The 23,668-nt window shown below is 41.5% G+C and overlaps 2 protein-coding genes across 3 annotated transcripts in view; one reads left to right on the top strand and one right to left on the bottom strand.

Moving 5' to 3' along the window:
* The window catches only part of LOC117487103 (protein kinase C epsilon type-like), a 101,966-nt gene that overhangs the window by 35,640 nt on the left and 42,658 nt on the right, over positions 1-23,668 (top strand). The window contains exons 4-10 of the mRNA XM_034135748.1: positions 597-631; positions 741-829; positions 2,182-2,314; positions 3,038-3,180; positions 4,472-4,568; positions 6,402-6,640; positions 8,069-8,242. Coding sequence (XP_033991639.1) covers positions 597-631; positions 741-829; positions 2,182-2,314; positions 3,038-3,180; positions 4,472-4,568; positions 6,402-6,640; positions 8,069-8,242 — 910 coding nt within the window. The remainder of the gene's footprint in view (positions 1-596; positions 632-740; positions 830-2,181; positions 2,315-3,037; positions 3,181-4,471; positions 4,569-6,401; positions 6,641-8,068; positions 8,243-23,668) is intronic.
* Positions 17,051-19,491, bottom strand: LOC117487104. Of its 2 annotated transcripts, none has more exons than XM_034135749.1 (3): positions 19,139-19,485; positions 18,123-18,680; positions 17,051-17,621 (listed from the first exon to the last, which is right to left on the bottom strand). In XM_034135749.1, exons 1-3 carry the CDS (start codon positions 19,448-19,450, stop codon positions 17,556-17,558), a joined length of 936 nt encoding a protein of 311 aa, XP_033991640.1. In that variant the 5' UTR covers positions 19,451-19,485; the 3' UTR covers positions 17,051-17,555. The 2 variants fall into 2 exon arrangements, with proteins under 2 accessions (XP_033991640.1, XP_033991641.1); XM_034135750.1 differs by lacking the exon at positions 17,051-17,621 and adding an exon at positions 17,630-17,895 and having other exon boundaries at positions 19,139-19,491.

Raw genomic sequence — 23,668 nt, 5'->3', positions numbered from 1 at the left:
GCACAGGCACACGCACACACACACAGGGTTTTTGCAGAAACATGTTCTCTGGTTTCCGTCTGTCTTGTTGTATTTAAACAACATTTTATTTTATGGGTAAGGTTTGCACTATCCATGAAAATTGTCAAAATTACAATTTGGATAAGTGTAAAATTACATTCCAAGGAAGCACAATTATGTTAATGATGTGTTAAAATGTATATTGTATGAAGTAGAGTAGATATCCCGACCTACAAATATTATTCTGCAGACTGAATAAGCTTCTACTAATTTTGTTTTCTTGTTTTTGTGCACCTTGTCTGTATTCATATTGAATTGATTTAGTGGAATAAAACCCCCCCAAAACCTAAATTGTTTCATACAGATCCTCACTGCAGATCTGACAAAGTTACCAGAACTCAAAAAAATAAAACCTCCTATTACTTTAGTTCATTCACTTAAAAGTACAATAATTTCAGATCTTAATATTATCTATTAACCGCTAACAATCCACCTTTCTTCAAGTATTTGTGCTGCTTTGCTTTGAGCCGTTAACAATATGTTAGGTCATTGTTTTATGTGATTCATGCTGAGTTTATTCTCTGTTTGACTTTTAGGGGCGTCTTAGGAAAACAGGGCTACCAGTGTCAAGGTAAGATGGAGTTTTATATTCCATATTTTCGACTGAAGACACTTAAAAGATACACAACTGCACTTAAACATGTGTTACTTAAATCCATGTGTGTGTGTTTCTCTTGCAGTTTGCACCTGTGTGGTCCATAAACGCTGCCATGAACTGATCATCACTAAGTGTGCAGGGATGAAGAAGCAGGAGGACACAGTGGAGGAGGTACTCTTTAAAGTAGAGACACTACATACTGATATACACCTGAACATCAGCAGGAGAGGACTCTTTAAAGTAGAGACACTACATGCTGATATACACCTGAACATCAGCAGGAGAGGACTCTTTAAAGTAGAGACACTACATACTGATATACACCTGAACATCAGCAGGAGAGGACTCTTTAAAGTAGAGACACTACATACTGATATACACCTGAAGATCAGCAGGAGAGGACTCTTTAAAGTAGAGACACTACATACTGATATACACCTGAACATCAGCAGGAGAGGACTCTTTAAAGTAGAGACACTACATACTGATATACACCTGAACATCAGCAGGAGAGGACTCTTTAAAGTAGAGACACTACATACTGATATACACCTGAACATCAGCAGGAGAGGACTCTTTAAAGTAGAGACACTACATACTGATATACACCTGAACATCAGCAGGAGAGGACTCTTTAAAGTAGAGACACTACATACTGATATACACCTGAACATCAGCAGGAGAGGACTCTTTAAAGTAGAGACACTACATACTGATATACACCTGAACATCAGCAGGAGAGGACTCTTTAAAGTAGAGACACTACATACTGATATACACCTGAACATCAGCAGGAGAGGACTCTTTAAAGTAGAGACACTACATACTGATATACACCTGGACATCAGCAGGAGAGGACTCTTTAAAGTAGAGACACTACATACTGATATACACCTGAACATCAGCAGGAGAGGACTCTTTAAAGTAGAGACACTGATATACACCTGAACATCAGCAGGATAGGACTCTTTAAAGGGGACCTATCATGCAAAATGCACTTTTGTACGTCTTGTATACATGAATATGTGTCCCCGGTGTTCCAGGGAACTCACCAAGTGTCAGAAAACACAACCCTCTCTATTTTCCTCCATACCCAAATCTCTATAAAAGGGGCTGCAACGGATCTGATAAAAACTGATCCAGATTTGAACACTGTCCTGACGTCAGGACGGTGGTGCTACGGCTATTGGGCCAACTCCACCAATCAGGAGGAGACAGCCACGGCCATTGCCGTTCGAAAGCGCTGGAGACGCTGTAGTACATATGCCAGGCCTGTAGGTGGTGCTGTTCTCACTGAATCAGCCCTTGCAAAAACAGAGCTAAAAAATGTCAAATTGAGCAAAATGAGGCATGGCTAAAATGCATGATCTGTTTGGTATTTTGAAAAAAAAAAAGTATAAATATGCCTTATATAGGTATGGCCCTACACTATATTATTCAAATATAGCATGATAGGTCCACTTTAAAGTAGAGACACCACATACTGATATACGTGTGTCACATGTCTTCTGTCCGTCTCTCAGCCCGTTGGTTCTCAGAGGTTCAGCGTCAACGTTCCACACAAATTCAGGATCCACAACTTTAAAGTCCTGACGTTCTGCGATCACTGTGGTTCTCTGCTCTGGGGTCTGCTGAGGCAGGGGCTCCAGTGTAAAGGTAACAACAAACTGTGTGTCATCTATTCTACATGTTGTGAATGTTTTTAATATAAATACGATAATACTTTACTGTCTGATCAAGTCTGACATTTCTTCTTGCATCACAGCAAGGTTCAAGGTTCAAGGTTAGTTTATTTGTACAGCACATGTTAAGACACAGAGGAAATTCAAAGTGCTTCACATCGGCATTTAACACATAATAATTAAAAACAAAATAAACACACAAACAAAAACAAAAAAAGACAATTCATAAAAGCGTTAAAATAATGGTTGCAGCTAAAAGTGCAATGATAAGTAACGGTTAAAGGATCTCAGGATAGGCTGCAAGAAAGGGTTTTAACTTAATTTAAAGCAGCAGCTCCATTTGACATGACACAAGAGACATTTAACATAACATTACAATCAATGAAAGGACATATTTCTCAAGACCCTCTAACGTACATTTGACCTGGGTTTTAACTCAATGTAACTTAATTTAAATAAAGACACCTTTTACCATACCTGTTGTGAAGACCTGGACCTAAGAAGTTTTATTGAAAGTAATAAGAATAATAATAAATTTTATTCAACAACACTTTAAAAACAACGTCATCTCAAGGTGCTTCACAAATCTATGAGGAGAATAGAGAGTAAAACAAAAAGTTATCTAAGGAACATATTGAGGGTCTTACCGTGTGTGTGTGTGTGTGTGTGTGTGTGTGTGTGTGTGTGTGTGTGTCAGTGTGTAAAGTGAACGTGCACAGGCGCTGTGAGAGTAACGTTGCCCCTAACTGTGGAGTCGACGCCAAAGCAATCGCTAAAGTCCTCTCTGACCTCGGAGTGACGCCGGACAAAATCTGCAACAGCGCTCTGAGGCGGAAAAAGGTACAAACATCTCATATTTATATAAAATAAAATAAATATACTGGCGTTTAAAAAGTCCATACTCCACAACCATCATAGATCAAACAAGATGAAATGAATGTATTATTATAACTAGGCCGATGCTGCATTTATGTGGTTCTTTATTTCTGAAGTTGTATTATATAATTGTATAAAATGTACTGGGTCCCCCCCCCCCCCCCCCCCCCCCCCTTACGGCAAATATCTGCTGTACAATGGAAGCTTGTTATTTAGGGGAACAACTCAAGCCCCCAGGAAGTGTGCCGGACTGTGATGAAAATATTCGTTGTGTCCAAACGGCGGTACTACAATTTCCGTATCAGTCTGTGACGTCACCCGGCCCAGACTTTTCCCCATTGACTAACATGGGGAAAGAGACGTCTGTAAATCGGTGGATAATTATTTTTTAAGTAAATAAACTACCCAGTATGAACTATTCTATAGCCCTTATTATAATCATTAAGTCCTTAAAGTTGTAAAATGCACTAAAAGCCGAATCTAGATTTATTTTCTGTCTCAGAAAATAAAACCCTCTCTCTTTTCCTCCGTACCCAAATCTCTAAAAACGGGGGAACAACGGAGCTGATCCAGATTTGCGTCCGATATGACGTAATATCTGAAATGTGGACCCACGGCCCAATCAGAAACGTTGCTATCAGAAACAATGCCCGACTGTTTTGGACGTAATATGGTCGGTGTTTACATTAGCATCGCTAACACTCAGAGCTAACCTGTACTGGAGAGCATGTGTGTGAAGAAGCAGGAAATAAAAAGGAACTCACCTTGTGGTATAACCGGCAAGAGAGAAAGCCTTTGAGCTCCATACTGTTTCAGAGAGAATCCTTGATAATCCATGATATGGCGTTTCATCACGGCAGTATTTAGTTTAGACAGTAGCTGCCGGGTCCCGCATGAGCTCAGACCCCTCATTTTAGATTATCAATTCTATTTTTAAAAAAAAGCTTTATACCCCAAATCATCACTTTTGAAACAGGAAGTGAAATAGAGGGATATGAGGCATGGCTAGAATGGGTGATCTGTTTGGTATTTTGAGCAAAACACTTCATCGACATGTTTTCTATGTATTTTCATATATCTGAGACCTATGCTATTGCCTAAAAACAGCATGATAGGTGACCTTTAACTTTTGTTCTTTCTTATGAAGCACTTTGTGAGTTTTATTTCTGTGAAAGGTGCTATACTAAATAAACGTATTATTATTATTATTATTATTACATAATTATTATTATAATGAGTGTGTGTGTTTCTGAAGCTGCTGCAGAGTCAGGAGTCCCGACCTCAGATATCCGGGACGACAGAGACTGAAGACGATCGTTCGAGGTCGGCTCCAACCTCCCCATGTGACCCGGGTAGATAATACTCTCCATCACACACATCTCACACACATCTCACACACATCTCACACATCTCACACACATCTCACACATCTCACACACACATCTCACACACATCTCACACACATCTACACACATCTCACACACATCTCTCAAACATCTCACACATCTCACACACATCTACACACATCTCACACACATCTCTCAAACATCTCACACATCACACACACATCTCACACAGATCTCACACACATCTACACACATCTACACACATCTCACACAGATCTCACACACATACTGTATACACACATCTCACACAGATCTCACACACATCTCACACACATCTCACACACATCTACACACATCTCACACACATCTCACACACATCTCATACACATCTCACACACATCTCACACACATCTTACACACATCTACACACATCTCACACGCATCTCACACACATCTCACACAGATCTCACACACATCTCACACACATCTCACACACATCTACACACATCTCACACACATCTCACACACATCTCATACACATCTCACACACATCTCACACACATCTTACACACATCTACACACATCTCACACGCATCTCACACACATCTCACACACATCTACATACATCTACACACATCTCACACACACATCTACACACATCTCACACACATCTACACACATCTCACACACATCTACACACATCTCACACACATCTACAAACATCTCACACACATCTACACACATCTACACACATCTACACACATCTACACACATCTCACACACATCTACACACATCTCACACACATCTACACACATCTACACACATCTCACACACATCTACACACATCTACACACATCTACACACATCTCACACAGATCTCACACACATACTGTATACACACATCTCACACACATCTCACACACATCTCACACACATCTCACACACATTTCACACACATCTCACACATCTCACACACATCTCACACACACACATCTCACACACATCTCACACACATCTCACACACATCTCACACACATCTCACACACATCTCACACACACACATCTCACACACATCTCACACCATCTCACACTACCATCTCACACTACCATCTCACACTACCATCTCACACTACCATCTCACACACATCTCACACACACATCGCACACACATCTCACACACATCTCACACAGATCTCACACACATCTCACACAGATCTCACACACATCTACACACATCTACACACATCTCACACACATCTACACACATCTACACACATCTACACACATCTCACACAGATCTCACACACAACTCACACACATCTCACACACATCTCACACAGATCTCACACACATCTACACACATCTACACACATCTCACACAGATCTCACACACCTCACACACCTCCCACACACCTCACACACATCTACACACCTCTCACACACACCTCACACACATCTCACACATCTCACACACCTCACACACCTCACACACATCTCACACACCTCACACACATCTCACACACCTCACACACATCTACACACATACTACCCCCTATATGATTGTTTACGTTCCTCTGCCCTACAGGCATGTTTTCATTGTTTGTCTGTTTTCCTTTGTGCACGTTGACAGGATTTTACTCCAAAATCTCATTGTATTTTTTTATATAATGACAATAAAGGCTTTCAATTCTCTTCTGACGGAGCCTGGGATTCATATTTGCACTGTAGCTTCTGTGCAAATGACAATAAAGACCTTCGAATAATTGAATCACTGAACTGAATGACACCTAAAACTAAATACACCAGCATTAACTGTACACTGTGTTGTCTCTGTGCAGATGTGAAGGAGCTGGAGAACATCCGGAAAGCTCTTTCCTTCGATCACAGGGGGGAAGAACATAAGAAACACTCCCTCTCCTCCCCCCAATCTGTGGACACGGTGACGGAGGGGAGTCATGGAGGAGCCGGAGGAGAACGGGAGAACGGAGACCTCAAACGTCATGTTCCGGAAATGAAACGGCTGAATTTGCACGACTTCCTGTTCATCAAAGTCCTCGGGAAGGGAAGCTTCGGGAAGGTGAGAGAGGGATTACATTTCTGTCTGTTATCACTCTATCATTCCTCTTCTACTATGACCTGCTCTATGAGAGAGAGGTGGGGGGGGTGCTAACATGCATATGGATCAGAGGAAATCACCATCATCTGTTGAGTCTTGAGTGAAAGAGAGAGGGAACATCCCAAGTCTCTTTCTGACATTTCCTTTGCTTTAACTGGAAGTTCACTAGTAAGGACGTGCTTCCAGTCGATCTGAAGACAAGCCCTCAAGATGGTACCTAGTGAAAGAAGAGTATGCTGGAAATAAAATAGAAAGAGAAAAGGGGAGACCAGAAGAGGGGATGAAAAGATAAAGGGTCGAAAGGATGAAGGGAAGGAGGGATGAAGGGAATGAGGGGAGGGATGAAGGGAAGGAGGGATGAAGGGAAGAATGTGTTAAGGGAAGGAGGGATGAAGGGAAGGAAGAATAAAGGGAAGTAGGGATGAAGGGCTGAAGGGAAGGAGGGATGAAGGGCAGGAGGGCTGAAGGGAAGAATGTGTTAAGGGAAGGAGGGATGAAGGGAAGGAGGGATGAAGGGAAGGAGGTGTTAAGGGAAGGAGGGATGAAGGGAAGGAGGGATGAAGGGCAGGAGGGCTGAAGGGAAGGAGGGATGAAGGGCAGGAGGGATGAAGGGAAGAATGTGTTAAAGGAAGGAGGGATGAAGGGAAGGAGGGATGAAGGGCAGAAGGGAAAAAAGGAAGGAGTTAGTGAGGACCTAACTTCCTTTGTTTTGGTAAAACATTTGGAAAACGGTCCCAAAGCTTTTTTTTTGTCGTTGGAGAAACGAAGATTGATCCCCATGGAGCAACGAACCACAAACACACCCTTTTGGAAAATCTTTTCCTAGCCTAAAGGAGCCCTTATCAGTCATATTATCAGATGTTGATTGGACACTGCGGATGATCAGCTGATACAATATCTGCAGTTTATCTTGGTGTGAAGACAGATAACAGATTAAACTCAAATGAATCACCCGTCATCTGATACTGTTCTCTTCATTAAATGACTGATCATCCTGTTAAAATATCTGATGATACTCTCAGGCTGGAGCCACACGGAGACGATAAGGAAAACAAACCGAATTCGATATCAAAAAAGTCTTCAGTCAGTGGTCAGCATGGTCTGACCATGCTACAGCAGTGAGCAGCAGAGGTGGGGCTATTGCGTCATCGTTATCAGGAAATGATCGTATAGGGCGTCGACACGGAGCCGTTTGGCCCCCCAGAGCGTTGCGTCCGCAGATCTATCCACCTTGGGACCCGTTATCGTTATCTGCGTTTCCCTGTCGGCCTTGTGTGGCCGAACCGTATAAGATAGAGAACTGTAGCGGATACGACCCGTTTCGTCTCCGTGTGGCTGCAGCCTCAGATGTAATGTTTGTGACCAGCGTGCGTATGTGTGTGTGTTCAGGTGATGCTGGCGGAGCTGAAAGGCAGCGATGAGGTCTACGCGGTGAAGGTCTTGAAGAAAGACGTGATCCTGCAGGACGACGACGTGGACTGCACTCTGACGGAGAAACGCATCCTGGCCCTCGCTCGGAAACACCCGTGCCTCACCCAGCTGTTCTGCTGCTTCCAGACCAAGGTACACACACACATCACTTCATTACATTACATTGACTTACATGCATTTCCTGGAGACTTATCCTAACAAACACATGCCTAACCCTTACCCATTACATTACATGTCACTTGTATCCAAAGCGACTTACATACTCAATACTGTGGACAATCCCCACAGGAGCACTTTGGGGTGAAGTGTCTCAGGGACACAACGACATGCTGACTGCAGTGGGGTTTGAACCTGTGACCCCCTGATCCGAACAGCAATGCACTAGTCCACTGCGCCACACGCCTTACCCTTACCCTAACCCTAACCAAGTTAACCACCCTAAAATTAATGATTCTCCTCATGGGGACCTCCAATGTGTCCCCATGAGGGAGGCGAGTCCCCACACGTGACTGTAATGCTAGGCCACACACACACACACACACACACACACACACACACACACACACACACACACACACACACACACACACACACCACCAGAGGGCACCATCGGACCTTTAAAGCCTCCATTGATGATGTATTTATAATTTAAAAGTGTGTGTTCGGTACAATGATAAATATAAAGGGTCACCAGAGGATAAAAGTGATAACAGGGATTTCAAAATATGTAACACAAACGTTTCTTTTCCATCTTTATCCTCTGAAACACCTGAACATTAAACATCCTCAGGCCTCAAAAAACGTTAGTATATTAGAATAAGAAGAAAAACATCTCACACCTGATTCCACACTAAGATGTAGGACCGGTAGACTATACATCTAATTAAATCAAAAGGAAAATAAGTGTTTTTTAAGTTCTTGAGTAAATGTACTTTAAAGCTACTGTCCACCACTGCCCTTCAAATGTCAAATATGCCACAGTTAGAGGTCCATTTGATTCTCGTTTTTCGTCATAATAAATTATTACCCATCAATTAAATAGCTTTAGTTTTAGTTTTTGCATTTATAAAGGCAAAAGGAGTGAATCAGTAGAAACACTTTAGACAAAGTTTAGAAGTTGTGAACCATTTCTCCCAGTGACGTCAAAATCCCACTCTGAATGTTGGATTGCATTTATCTATCGTAAAAATACGCAACACGACGCGCAGTGAAAAAGTTACAGCAGATCTTCTGATTTTTCAAATCTCTAAAAACGGGGGAACAACGGAGCTGATCCAGATTTGCGTCCGATATGACGTAATATCTGAAATGTGGACCCACGGCCCTATCAGAAACATTGCTATCAGAAACAATGCCCGACTGTTTTGGACGTAATATGGTCGGTGTTTACATTAGCATCGCTAACACTCAGAGCTAACCTGTACTGGAGAGCATGTGTGTGAAGAAGCAGGAAATAAAAAGGAACTCACCTTGTGGTATAACCGGCAAGAGAGAAAGCCTTTGAGCTCCATACTGTTTCAGAAATAATCCTTGATAATCCATGATATGGCGTTTCATCACGGCAGTATTTAGTTTAGACAGTAGCTGCCGGGTCCCGCATGAGCTCAGCCCCCTCCTTTTAGATTTTGTATCAATTCTTTTTTTTTTAAGGCTTTATACCCAAATCAGCACTTTTGAAACAGGAAGTGAAATAGAGGGATATGAGGCATGGCTAGAATGGGTGATCTGTTTGGTATTTTGAGTAAAACACTTCATACTGTAGACATGTTTTTTATATATTGTTATATATCTGAGACCTATGCTATTGCCTAAAAATAGCATGATAGGTGACCTTTAATACATCTTTATATTTTCTAATTTGATTATATTTCTATTTTTGGTCCTTGTCTTACAATACCATTTATCTTATGTATGCATCACACACACCAAAGAAAAGTCCTCGCATTTCTGAACCTACTTTGCCTGTTTCTGATTACGATTAGAACTACTATATGAGATGCAATTACCAAATTATATTACTAGCTATAGCGGATAAATGGTCAACCATAATCAGATAAATAAAATATTAGGATTATTATATGTTAGATATGTTTGTATGTTGGGTTTTATAACTGTTCTTTGTTTGATACGGATTACTTCTAGCTGTGCAAGATACGATTTAAGAGCTAAAGACTTCTCTAAAATGTTCAAACGTTATTGTTGCCTCCATTACTCCTCTCAAAGGTAACCCTCAAAGTCTTGTTTTGTTCACACCTGTGCAGCGCTCAGCACATCGTGTACCTGCTGCTTCAGAAACTCATCAAACTGGAAACTGGACACAGCTGTGCAGTAGTGTACTGACACACACACACACACACGCACACGCACACGCACACACACAAGCACACGCACACACACAGACACACAGACACGCACATACACACGCACACGCACACGCACACACACACACACACACACACACACACACACACACACACACACACAGACACACACATACACACACACACATACACACATACACACGCACACGCACACACGCACACGCACACACACACACACACACACACAGACACACACACGCACGCACGCACACACACACACACACACACACACACACACACACACACACAGACACACACGCACACGCGCACACGCACACGCGCACACGCACACGCACACGCACACACACGCACGCACGCACGCACACACACACACACACACACACACACACACACACACACACACACACACACACACACACGCCGCAGGAACACTTATGTAACGTACGATAGACAAAACAAGAAGCGCCCGAGGAGCTGCTGGGCGTTTAAAGCTCCTCTTTGTGTGGCGGTCTGTCATCGTCCTCTTAATGTACGGAGGGACAAATTAGCCGAGGAGGGGAGATTAGTGTGAATGAAGAGAAGGGAAATAAAGCTCAAGGCCTTCAGAGTTAAGGCCCAGATACACCAGGCCGAAATCGTCCGTCTTCGGTTGTCTGACGACGAAGCGTGCCCTGTCGCCCAAAGTCAATTTGGTGTGTCCCGAACCCTCGGCCGTGACACGCCTTATTTGGCCTTTCACGGTCGACACATGGCCGATTCAACATGTTGAATCGGCCGGGTGTCGGACACAAGCTATCGGGCCAAGAAACCACTCTGATCAGCTGTTCAGCTAGCAAATGAGAAGCAAAACGGAAGTGAGGGACGTAAACAAACGATTTAAGAAGGCACAGGACAGCAGCTAAACCCCAGCAGGTGATACTTAAAGACATCAAACATAGCCCTTAAATGTCCTCTCTTACCTCCCACACATAGCAGGGACATCTCTGATATTGGCGGGAGCGTCCCCGGCTGTCCTCTGCTGAGAGCTCCGTGATTTGTTTGGTCAAGTCCGGTTTTTCATCTCATCGGTTTATTTGTCAGTATAAAGTTGCAGGATTAGTCTCAAGTACCTCAACATTGTCCTTAAGTACAGTGTCTAAGTAAATGAGATACTGTCTACTGCTGTTCATTTACCTATTGTGAGTCGCCTCGGAAAAAAGCATCACATGGAAATGTAAATTTAGCAAGAAGTGGCCATTATTACATTACATACATTACTATATTGCTGACTCAATAAACTACACACCCGCAAGAACACTGCGATCATCAGATGCAGGTCTATTAACTGTGATTTTATAGTATGTCTGCACTTTATGTGCTCATTTCATCATTCATGTATTTTTATATTCTACTAAAACTGAATCTAACCATAAACAAGGTGGCCTGTTGGGATATATATATATAATATATCTGCATTATTTTACTATAACCAATACTAATGCTAGGGCTGCAACTGACAGTTATGTAGGCACATTGTTATTGTTTCTTATCGCTGTGTGATTAAAAGAATAAACACAAATAGCAGGATAGGCAATGCAAAACCTTATTTCGTACCTTCATACACACATAACACAACATTAGAATGAGCTTTTATCAACGCCTACATGATGATAACCTGTCAACATGACAGGAAAATGAACAGGTCGTTTTGTTCGTTTTGTAGCTGATATTTCGACACTAAGACGGTGGACGAGAGTGAAAATGGAACGCACACGCTATTTGTTGTTTGTTTATATCACAGTCTGTTCTTCTTCTCTGTCTTCCGGTTGTTGCCTATTTTGAATAACGAATACACACTACCGCCGCCTGCTGGTAAGGAGAGTTATTGCCACTCACGCATGCGCAGTTCGTACGTGCTCGGCTGAAGTCTTTGCGGTGTGTTCCAGTGCGACACATGGCTAAGACGCAGGAGAACTCGTCGACGCAACAGTCGGCGTCGGTGTCGGCGAGTTCTCTGGTGACTGCCTGGTGTGTCAGGGCCTTTAGAGAACGCTCTCTGGAAACTGCTCCCAGTCTAAAAAAAACACGAATTACATCAATTAATCAACAGGTCCATTTCAAGAGAACCTACAGTATTCTGCTTCTGGAGGTTTTCCCTCTCCTGAAGTTATCTAGGTGTTAGTGCATGTGAATGGTCTGTAAAGGCTAAAATCCCAAAGTTCCAGACCAGGCTAAGGGGCGGGACATCTCTAAGCAGGTTGACCAATCACAACAGAGCCGGCCAGCTAACCAATCAGAGCAGACTGGGCTCTGGTTTCAGACAGAGGGTGAAAAGAGGTGCTGCAGCACAGGCAGTATGAGAAAGATAAAGAGCTTATACTGTAGTCCTCTTACTCTAACACGTGTTTAGTGGCATATTTGACATCTAAAGTGCAATTTAGTACAAGGTTAAGTTACTTCAGTATTTACATTTACTGCTTTCTACATCTACTTATCAACAACTGCACAATTGTTTTATGCATTACATTTGGACGTAACAACGTAACAGGCAGTATGAGAAAAATAAAGATCTTTCTGAACATTAATATCCTCTTTATCACAATGAGAAGTTTTGATTCGCTCTGAGAAGTGACTATAAATGAGTTCTCTCTTATTCTAATAACTGTTAAATGGAGTTGCATCACATTAAACTATAGTTCTGTTATTCTAACGAGTGGGTAGTGAAATCTCTCCATTGGGTAGGTAACAGTAAAGCAAACTAAAGAGACTTAAAACTCAGTATAAGTTATTGTGCTCATTCAGAGTTGATGAAGGGCTGAGAAATGGGTGCATCCCATTTCTCAGCCCTTCATCAACTCTGAAGTCTTCAGACGGATGTTTTTCAGTGAGAGTCAAACAGCGAGGGCAGGACGCTTTGTTTATTTTCTCAGACCGCTCGAGTCTAATGATGGCGTCTCCTGTTCAATTTATTTATTCCTGTTATTTTCCTCCGAACAACACACACAAATATGTGCAGAGGGGGGGAGGAAGGGGTGAGACAGAGAGAGAGAGAGAGAGAGAGAGAGAGGAAGAAAGAGAGACAATGTTTTCAGATCACATTTTTATTTTTATCTCATTCCTTTTTCTCTTTGTTTTTCCTCCTTTTTCTTTTCATTTCAGACTCACTGACACACACACACACACACACACACACACACACACACACACACACACACACACACACACACACACACACACACACACACACACACACACACACACACACACACACACACACACACACACACACACACACACACACACACACACACACACACACACACACACACACACACACACACACACACACACACACACACACACACACCACACACACACACACACACACTGATTGGGAGGGTGTTCTTGGACCAAACAAAGGCATTGTGCCTCTTATATAACGGCTGCGATGGTTATCAGGGAAGTGATGTGTATTCCATATGCCGTGTAACCCCCCCCACCCTTTCACTTCCCCACACACACATAAGACTCAATATGATTACAGTAAACAAACCCCCATTTACATTGTGTTTACGGAATATGATCTCTGTCTCTCTCTCTCACGCACGCACGCACGCACGCACACACGCACATACACACACACATACACACACACACACACACACACGCGCACCCACACACCCACACACCCACACACACACACACACACACACACACACACACACACACACACACACACACACACACACACACACACACACACACACACACAGCACGTAGCACGGTTTAAGCGGGCCGGGCCAAACCCGGCTCAGGGCTACTTTTTCACCTTTTTTCTGGCCCTCCAAAATCGAGGATCTTACCGGGCCAGCAACCGGGCTGAATATGCTAAACTAGTGACGTAAACACTCTCGACTGCTGAATGGTCAAAGAGAATCGCTGGCAAGGGGGCTACAACTACAACAAAATGAACATATTTGACCGTGATTTAATTGTAATACACGTTTCAAAATGATGCCGAAGTAACAACATACTGATACCGGTCTGCAGACAAGACGGCAGTTGAAAAACCTTTTAAAATGCGTGTTTTCTGAATGGAGATCGGATCGATCAGGCTAAGCTAACGTTGTATATGCTCCGTCCACACTCACAACAACGGCCTATACAGACATAAATAAAGCAGCGACTGTATTCACCATGACACAGGCAGTCTGTGGTTTGTACTTCTTTAACTTTTGTCTAGTTTCTGAACAGATATGAGGAGCTGTGAGCTCTGAGTGCTAACAGCTAACGGCTGATGTTATGGTTTTGTGGTTCGCATTGAAGATGACGGTCACAGCAAGTCATTACAACAACAGAGAACACGGAGGAAGCAGCAGACGAAGATACATCGTGAATAATAAAGTTTGTGGATATGCCTGGGATTTGTTGTGCAGTGGGCTGTGACAATAGTCGCCAGAGGAACCCCGGACTACAGTTTGTATCGATCCCCAAAGACGTAGACCGTCGTAATAAATGGCTGGCTGCCATCAGAAGGGACCACTGGCAGCCGACATCTAACTCCAGATTGTGCAGTCAACACTTTGTTTCCGGTAAGCTCTTCACTTATTGTTATATTTTTGTCAGAAATACGTTTTCAAAATACTTCAACATAGATAATTCAGTTGCCGAATAATAATTACCGTTAGCAGTGTAATGGTAACATAGCATGAGTAAAATATTCCCAGTTTTGAAAGGACTGCATTAGTTTTGCTCTGTGTTCCTTTACGCTTGAAACCGACTGAATTTGAATAAAAGACACATTTCTGGCAGAACATTGAGAAAGAAATTGCCGTTCTCAATATTATTGAATGCATGCCTTAAATTACTTGTGTATGTATATTACATGTATTATTGCTACTTTTACTTCAGTTAAGGATCGTAATACTTCTTGTCATTATCTTATTAGGAGGCCTATACACACATTAATATTCTACCATGTTTGCCTCTGTCTGCTTAGGAAGAAAACATGACAACCCCATGAGCCCTGACTACATCCCCAGCCTGTTTGCGCACACGTCAGCTGGACAGCGGCAGAGAAGCATCTATGCCACCAGCAGATTTGAGCATACTCAGCAGATGAAAAGGAAACGGACTGAGACTTTGGTTCCTGATAGTGACCATGAGACTGTGGCACCTCCCAGCACCAGTGATGCCACTGGGCTTGACATCACCTTAGTTGAACAGGTAGAATGTGTGAAAGATGACCGCAGTTACTCTCAAGCCATTCTTAGCTCAGGTATTGTGGAACCATGCTCAAATGCAGCCTGCCAAGCTACAGTCAAGGCATTGACAAACGAGTGTGCACGATTAAGAGCTGAGGTTAATTGTCTTAAGGACAAAGTTAATGTGCTGTCTTTCAATGAAGAAGCCTTCAAAGGAAATGATGAGATGGTACAGGAACTAACAGGCCTACCAAGCTATGCTAAAATGATGGTTGTTTTTGGTTTCCTGTCTGGGTTTGTGAAAGCCGGTCCAAGACTGACTCCCTTTCATAGCTTTTTATTAACACTGATGAGAATGAGGCTTAACTTACCTTTATATTTTTTTGTTTATCTTTTTCATATGTCTAAGAGCAGTGTTGTCAGAATGTTCAACAATACTTTAGATGTCATGTATGTCAGACTGTCACCACTTATATTTTGGCCCTCAAAAGATCAAATTCAGGTTAGTCTGCCCATGTGTTTCAGGGATAATTTTAGCAACTGCACTTCCATCATTGACTGTTTTGAAATTTTTGTAGAGAAGCCAAAGAATTTAAGGGCACGTGCACAAACATACTCCTATTACAAGCACCACAACACTGTAAAATATCTAATTTCTATAACACCACAGGGTGTTACATCCTTTGTGTCAAAGGGCTAGGGGGGACGCACAAGCGACAAGTACATTACAGAAAACTGCTCATATCTTGAGAAATTATCACCAGGAGATGTTGTTCTTGCTGATAGAGGCTTCAATGTGAAAGACACTGTGGGACTGTATAATGCACAATTGAAAATACCAGCATTCACCAAAGGCAAGCAGCAACTGCATCCACTGGAACTTGAATCCACAAGGGGACTTGCTGCCGTCAGGATCCATGTGGAAAGAGTCATTGGCCTGGTCAGGAACAAATACACCATCCTTCAGAGCACCATCCCGCTGTCTCTTTGCCAAGCAGCCACTCAAGGACAACCTACTTCCCTTGACAAGATGGTAACAGTTTGCTGTGCTCTTTGTAATGTCTGCCCATCTGTGGTACCCACAGAATAGATAGATACTATTTGTAAGTCGCTTTTGATAAAAGCGTTAGCTAAATGAAACAAAATGCTTATTGTGTATTCCCTTTTCTATGTATGTTGGATCTTCTCTCTATTATTTTTACAATTAATACATTAAAATGTCCAGTTTTGAACTAATAAACGTCACTTTATCCAAGTATTTGTTCTTTGAGGTTTTTTAAATACTCCTACTTATACTACAATGCATCTGCAAGTATTAGATACAGTTATTTATTGCACAATCTACAGTGAATGAATATGTAAGGTTAATGGGTACACAAAAACCTGACCATGAAGACAAAAGAAAAAGACCAGTGTCTGACAAGAAGAGCTTATTTATTGTCAGCTTCTTAATGTCCCCCAGATGTTTTGTCAGAGGTTGCAGTGGGGGAGAAGCGTGGCACAGTAAACCATTTACCCAACAACTCTGGTAGTATCCCCGTTCTGATGAAGTTTACCACCTTTGAATGGGCAACATCAAAAAATGCGCCATCAAACATGATGCGCTGTTTAAAATGTTCTTGAGGTGTCCACACAACAAAATCACAGAACATTACCTCTGCGACACGCATTTGTGCCTGCACTTGATACATATAGCTGTGATCCAGCTTTAGGCTCATCACACCTCCCTCAGGGACAGTCAGGCAGAACCGCGAGTCTTTGGTGCATTCAAGTAGACTGCGGTCTTTAGCGCTGAAAGGACACTTAATTTCTAAAATGCCAGGCTCATGGCAAGCACAGGTCACGATACCATCTGGGGATGCACCAATCCATGGCAGCTCTGGGTTAAGGATGAGCCCTGATGCTGCAACATTAATGTCTTCATGGTGATCTTGCATAGCCACCAGGTAAGACTTTTTGGCAGTGTCCTCGTTTTGTAAACCCCATCTGAGGAAAAGAACATGTTATTTTGAACATTTTGGAAAAAAACTCATCACTTTAAAAAGTCCCTAAAATACTGTTATTAGAATGTTAATATCTTGTTTTACCCTCATAATATCTAGTTACTCCATTATTGTCTTTATTCATGATGAAGTAGTGGAAAGAATGTATGATTTAGTCTTGTTGCCTAAATGTATATACCTGGTCGCTTCAGTGGAAAACTGAGAGGAGCGAGGATAGCAAACTCTTTTAATCAAAGACGAAGAGCTCTCTGTCTTGGCTGCCTCATGGAAGGATGACGCAGTAACTCTCCCTGCTCTCTGCTCAAACCAGACCCTCGACCTACTCTGTTTCCTGGTCTTCTCCTCAACTAACAAACACTCAAAAAGAATTGAACTATCAAAAGAGCTGTAATTATCAGAAAGCAGTGAAGTTATTCTTGTTGATGTTTAGGATTTAGCATTGTGACACGCTTTTATTTTACCGTAAGCCATTTCTATTTCTTACCTGCTCTGGTGTGAGATTCAGCTCCTCAAAGACTTTGGCACCCTCCTCTAGCAGTGCAGGCAAATCCAGTACAAGTCTGCTGCTTTGATACAGACTGGTAAGGGGTGTTGGCAGATCCAGTTGTACAGTCTTTGGCGTGTATCTGTGGGAATGGCCTTCAATGACCGACAGGATATCACTTTTCTTGGGCTTTGTCTCTTGTTCTTCACTTTGGTGGAGTTGTTCACAGAATAACTTGAAATCATCAGCAGATGGTCTCATGTGCTGAAACAGGTCTTCGGTTTGAACTTGTTCTTTGATGGCGAAGATGTTCGACACCTCATCGTACTTCACCATTTTAGTGCTAGGCTGTGTCCATGTGCATGGCTTCTCTGTGCATGTCTGGTTTTCTCTCTTCTCAACAGCAGCCAAAACTGTAAACATAAGTGCTGCTGCGTGGGAACAAACCTCTCCTAACCCTGCCATGCATGTACAATGCGCCATCACCACTGTCCCGTCCTCCTGCACCACAATCCATGGAGATGTTGGTTTGCTGTTCAAAGCCTGGGAATGATTGACCTGTTAAGTGAAAAATGCAGTACATTAATTTTGTCATATGAAAGCTAAACTCTCCTGAGCTTGTACAAATGTAAGATTCAAAGGTTTATTGTCAAATACAATAGCTACAGCGCAGATTGGCATTTCATATCTGAAGTCCCAGGCTGCTCCAAAAGTAGGCTACAACATACAATATCCTTAAGACATCAAAAAACAAGTAAAGATAGAGCAACGCGAAATATAACAATAGTGCAAGTGACAGAGAATCGTGAAATAAACATGGACCTCTTGCAATTTGTCATTGAAAGAAGAGTATGTTGCTTTAAAACAATATATATAGCTACTGTAGCTGCCAGCTGGAGTTATGATGTTAGCTAGAAATACCATATGCTAGCAACTGGCTAGCAAGCTAACATCATCACTTTAGACATAAATACAACTATAATAACACGTTTTATGATTGTTGGTAAATTACTTACCTTCGCTGTGATCACATGTAGGTGTGTCTTCCACACATGCCATATCTTGGTGTCGTTCACCCACCCGGCAACGGCGTATTGATATGCATCTGTGCTCTTAAAAGCCTTCAGGCTCTCTCCGGTGAATGGAGATGGATTGTGAACAAGATAAATATATATGTCGGGAAAAGTTAGTTGGGGAAGACACTTAGCAGAATTCAATAAACAAAATACAGTTGGGGGCAACAAATAGGGATCGCATCCAATAATCGCCGTCTTTACCAAATATCTCTCTCTCTCTTTCCCGTTTAAATGCGCTGTGTTTGCTGCCATGACGAGTGTAAACAAACTGTGAGAGTCGGTCACAAAGATGGCGGCGGGCATTCCGGAAATGACGTACTTGGTACCTATGAATATAATGCTGGGCCTTCAGCCACCATGATCACATCGACTCCGAGATTAATTAGCGTGATCATGAATTTCTGTGTTTACCACTGTTATACAACATAAAACTGGCTGATACACGGCTTAGTGGAATGCTCCATTCTAATTGGTCAATGAGTACATCACAGAGGTTGTTAATCTTCGCTAACCGGACCATAACAATGTAGAGGGCTGAGCAGAAAACACAGAAATAGAGATTGTCTTGAAGGCATTTGCATTGTTTTTTGTCTTTTTATCTCATGGATTAGTATAATACTCGATGCTGATTTGTCAATTTCTAACATTACGCAGTCTGCTATTGCTCGCTAGCAGACCGTTGCTAAGGAGAACAGACCATTACTAAGGAGAGCAGACCGTTGCTAATGAGAGCAGACTGTCGCTAAGGAGAGCAGACTGTTGCTAATGATAGCAGACTGTTGCTAAGGAGGATCGAGGGACTGTGTACAGTCATATCAATCCGCAGAAAGAAGTTCCGGTTACTTTAACGTCAGCTGTGGACAACACACATCAGTTTATATCCATCAAAAAAACACAGAGGAATACTTTTTGAATATTTATCTCTTATTCTTCAGGAACTTATCAATATTCCAATTACTTGTTTATAGACCATTCCGCACTATTTATATTATATTATATTTTATTTTATTTACTTGCACTATTATCTGTTTTATTGTGTTGCACTTTTAGAGGAGCCTGTGACCTCAGATTTTCATTGTCATAAGTACTCTGTAGCTATGTACACATGACAATAAAAGCCTTGAATCATGAAGTAAACACTTAATCAGTTCTCATTATTAAATCAAAATTGTGAGTCAAGTAATTGGTTTTATAGTATCAAGCCATGTAGTACGCAGGAAAATGTGCAGCGAGGCGGTCATTTTTTAAAAAGAACACCGACAGGGTGAGCAACATGTTTGTTATACTTGTTCTTTTTACAAATACCTGTATCCTTTAAGAACACTGTATTTAAAAAAAAGTCTTTGTACTTTGGGTGACCTATGTCCTACCCCCGCCCTCCCTGCTGTTCTTCTTAATCGACTGTGGGATCGCAGTCGTTCCCCTATCGGCCTAATTACCGCCAAGAAATGTAAATAACATTATACAACAGTAGCGCCGGCCTCATTCTGCTCGGCACACAGAGGCAGGAGAGGAGGGAAGAACGAGGAAATGGAGAGAGGAGAAAGAAGCACATTTATGTAACCTTTTTTTGTTATATACGATTGTCTTTTATAGGCAGCCCGTAAAGATAAGACATGATTGAGGATAATATGTTATATCTAGGCAAGGGAAACACTGAAGCCGTTCTTTTTTTGGTTTGTAAAAATGTAATTAGCGATGTCGGCAGGTTTCTCAAATCAAAGTTGAAGATATAACTTTTTGACTTTGAAAATACTGACAGACCTTTACGGTAAAGGATTAGGGCCACATGTGATTTAATTGTTTAGATCTGGTCAAAAGTGCATTTCTTTTTTGAGTTCTGAGATTAAAGTCATAATTCTGACATTTGTTTAAAGATTTCTGACTAATTCTCACTGCCTTTTTCTGTATAATAAATAAAGGTTTTGAAGGGGACCTATCATGCAAAATGCACTTTTTGATGTCTTGTATACATAAATATGTGTCCCCGGTGTGTCAGGAGACTCACGCAGCGTCAGAAAATAAAACCCTCTCTCTTTTCCTCCGTACCCAAATCTCTAAAAACGGGGGTACAACGGAGCTGATCCAGATTTGCGTCCGATATGATGTAATATCTGAAATGTGTACCCACGGCCCTATCAGAAAGTTGCTATCAGAAACAATGCCCGACTGTTTTGGACGTAATATGGTCGGTGTTTACATTAGCATCGCTAACACTCAGAGCTAACCTGTACTGGAGAGCATGTGTGAAGAAGCAGGAAATAAAAAGGAACTCACCTTGTGGTATAACCGGCAAGAGAGAAAGCCTTTGAGCTCCATACTGTTTCAGAAATAATCCTTGATAATTCATGATATGGCGTTTCATCACGGCAGTATTTAGTTTAGACAGTAGCTGCCGGCTCCCGCATGAGCTCAGCCCCCTCCTTTTTGTTTTTATCAATTTCTTTTTTTTTTAAAGCTTTATACCCAAATCAGCACTTTTGAAACAGGAAGTGAAATAGAGGGATATGAGGCATGGCTAGAATGGGTGATCTGTTTGGTATTTTGAGCAAAACACTTCATAGACATGTTTTTTATATATTTGTATATATCTGAGACCTATGCTATTGCCTAAAAATAGCATGATGGGTCCACTTTAAGTCGAAGTCCTACATGGACCGTGCTACTATTATATTCCAAAAAAATAAAAATAATAAGATAATTATTATTCAAATTACATGAGCTCAAGGAGTCACATAAATAAATAAAAAGTTAATAATAAACACTTGCATTTGGGTATACACAGGGCAGATATGGTGTAGGGGTTTAATGGCTTTCTACTAATTTGAGGGTCAGTGGTTTGATCCCTAGACCCTGCAGTTTACATCCAATTAATAGTGTTTGTGTGTTCTAGTGGATGTGCATTATGACTAATTCTCACTGCCTTTTTCTGTCAAATAAATAAAGGTTTTAAATGACTAATATACTGTAGGCTATGTGTTGCCCCACACTTCAACACAGTTGGTCATTATGCTGCTATCTCCTGGTTTACCGGATTATCACTATACACACTATACATGTAAAGTTAACCCACAAACTTTAACATAACAAAAATTAGGAATTATTCTTATTTAGATGCAATCAATCAAGGAAAAACAGGGACAGCTTGTCGGGGATGGTATGATGATGATTATGATGATGATGATGATGACAGGACAGATGAGAGAGGAAGTGTTTTTAATGGATCTGTAATTGGTGAACATCAGAGGAAGCAGACACAAGACTGGTGCATTAATGATGCTTTGTTCTTTAGTGCTGAGACAGGAAGACAGATGTTTAGACAGAGGAAGACAGACGGACAGAGAAAGAGAAATCAAATGACAGATGACAGAAAGCAGAGATGCTACTCCCCCTTTCAGAGCACCATGGATCCTGTGTTTAATATGTGTTTTCAGTGGTGCAGAAAAAGCCTTTAAGCTCTTCAGGTTTGCTTGTCTATTTGTGTAGATGGCTCTTCTTTGACAAACTTTCAAAATACTGAAGCACACCGGACGGTCTGACTGCAGACTAAAGCTAATTGACAGGTTTTAATAACCCTCACTGCCAGAAGGGGAGACAAAGGTACACAGTGTTGACATTTAGAAACACAAGTTAACATAAAAAACAAATTATTCAGTGAATAACCAGCTAACTAGCGAACGTGAGGTATCTATCTATCAATCTCACTAGCTAACATTAGCTATCTACTTAACAACCTAACTAGCAAACGTGAGCTATCTATCTATCAATCTTACTAGCCAACGTTAGCTATCTACTCAACAACATAACTACCAAACGTTTGCTATCTATCAATCTTACTAGCTAATGTTAAGTATCTACTTAACAACCTAACTAGAGAGCGTGAGCTATCTATCTATCAATCTTTCTAGCTAACATTAGCTTTATACTTAACAACCTAACTAGCGACTATAGCTATCTACCAATCTTACCAGCTAACTTTAGCTATCTACTTAACAAGCTAACTAGCGAACGTGAGCTATCTATCTATCTATCAATCTAGCTAGCTAACGTTAGCCTTATACTTAACAAGCTAACTAGCGAACGTGAGCTATATATCTATCAAACTTGTTAGCTAACGTTAGCTCTCTACTTAACAACCTAATTAGCGAACATGAGTTATCTATCTATAAATCTTTCTAACTTACATTAGCTATCTACTTTACAAGCTAACTAGCTAACGTTAGCTATCTACTTAACAAGCTAACTAGTGAACCTGAGCTATCTATCAATCAATCTTACTAGCCAACGTTAGCTATCTACTCAACAACATAACTACCAAACGTTTGCTATCTATCAATCTTACTAGCTAATGTTAAGTATCTACTTAACAACCTAACTAGCGAACGTGGGCTATCTATCTATCAATCTTTCTAGCTAACGTTAGCTTTATACTTAACAACCTAACTAGCGACTATAGCTATCAATCTTACC

This window comes from Trematomus bernacchii, unplaced genomic scaffold (genome assembly GCF_902827165.1).
Source record: "Trematomus bernacchii unplaced genomic scaffold, fTreBer1.1, whole genome shotgun sequence".
In the NCBI taxonomy this organism is placed as follows: Eukaryota; Metazoa; Chordata; class Actinopteri; order Perciformes; family Nototheniidae; genus Trematomus; species Trematomus bernacchii.
Note: the sequence above shows the minus strand (reverse complement) of the source record. Positions and strands in the feature narration are given on the sequence as shown.

What these genes read in the sequence shown, in the direction of transcription:
- LOC117487104 (XM_034135749.1), bottom strand. Translation starts at nt 19,450, where the DNA reads ATGGCAGCAAACACAGCGCATTTAAACGGGAAAGAGAGAGAGAGATAT. An exon ending in TACATGTGATCACAGCGAAG is followed by an intron (nt 18,681 to 19,138) that starts GTAAGTAATTTA and finishes TTCACTTAACAG; the next exon opens with GTCAATCATTCCCAGGCTTT. An exon ending in TGAATCTCACACCAGAGCAG is followed by an intron (nt 17,622 to 18,122) that starts GTAAGAAATAGA and finishes TCTTTTCCTCAG; the next exon opens with ATGGGGTTTACAAAACGAGG.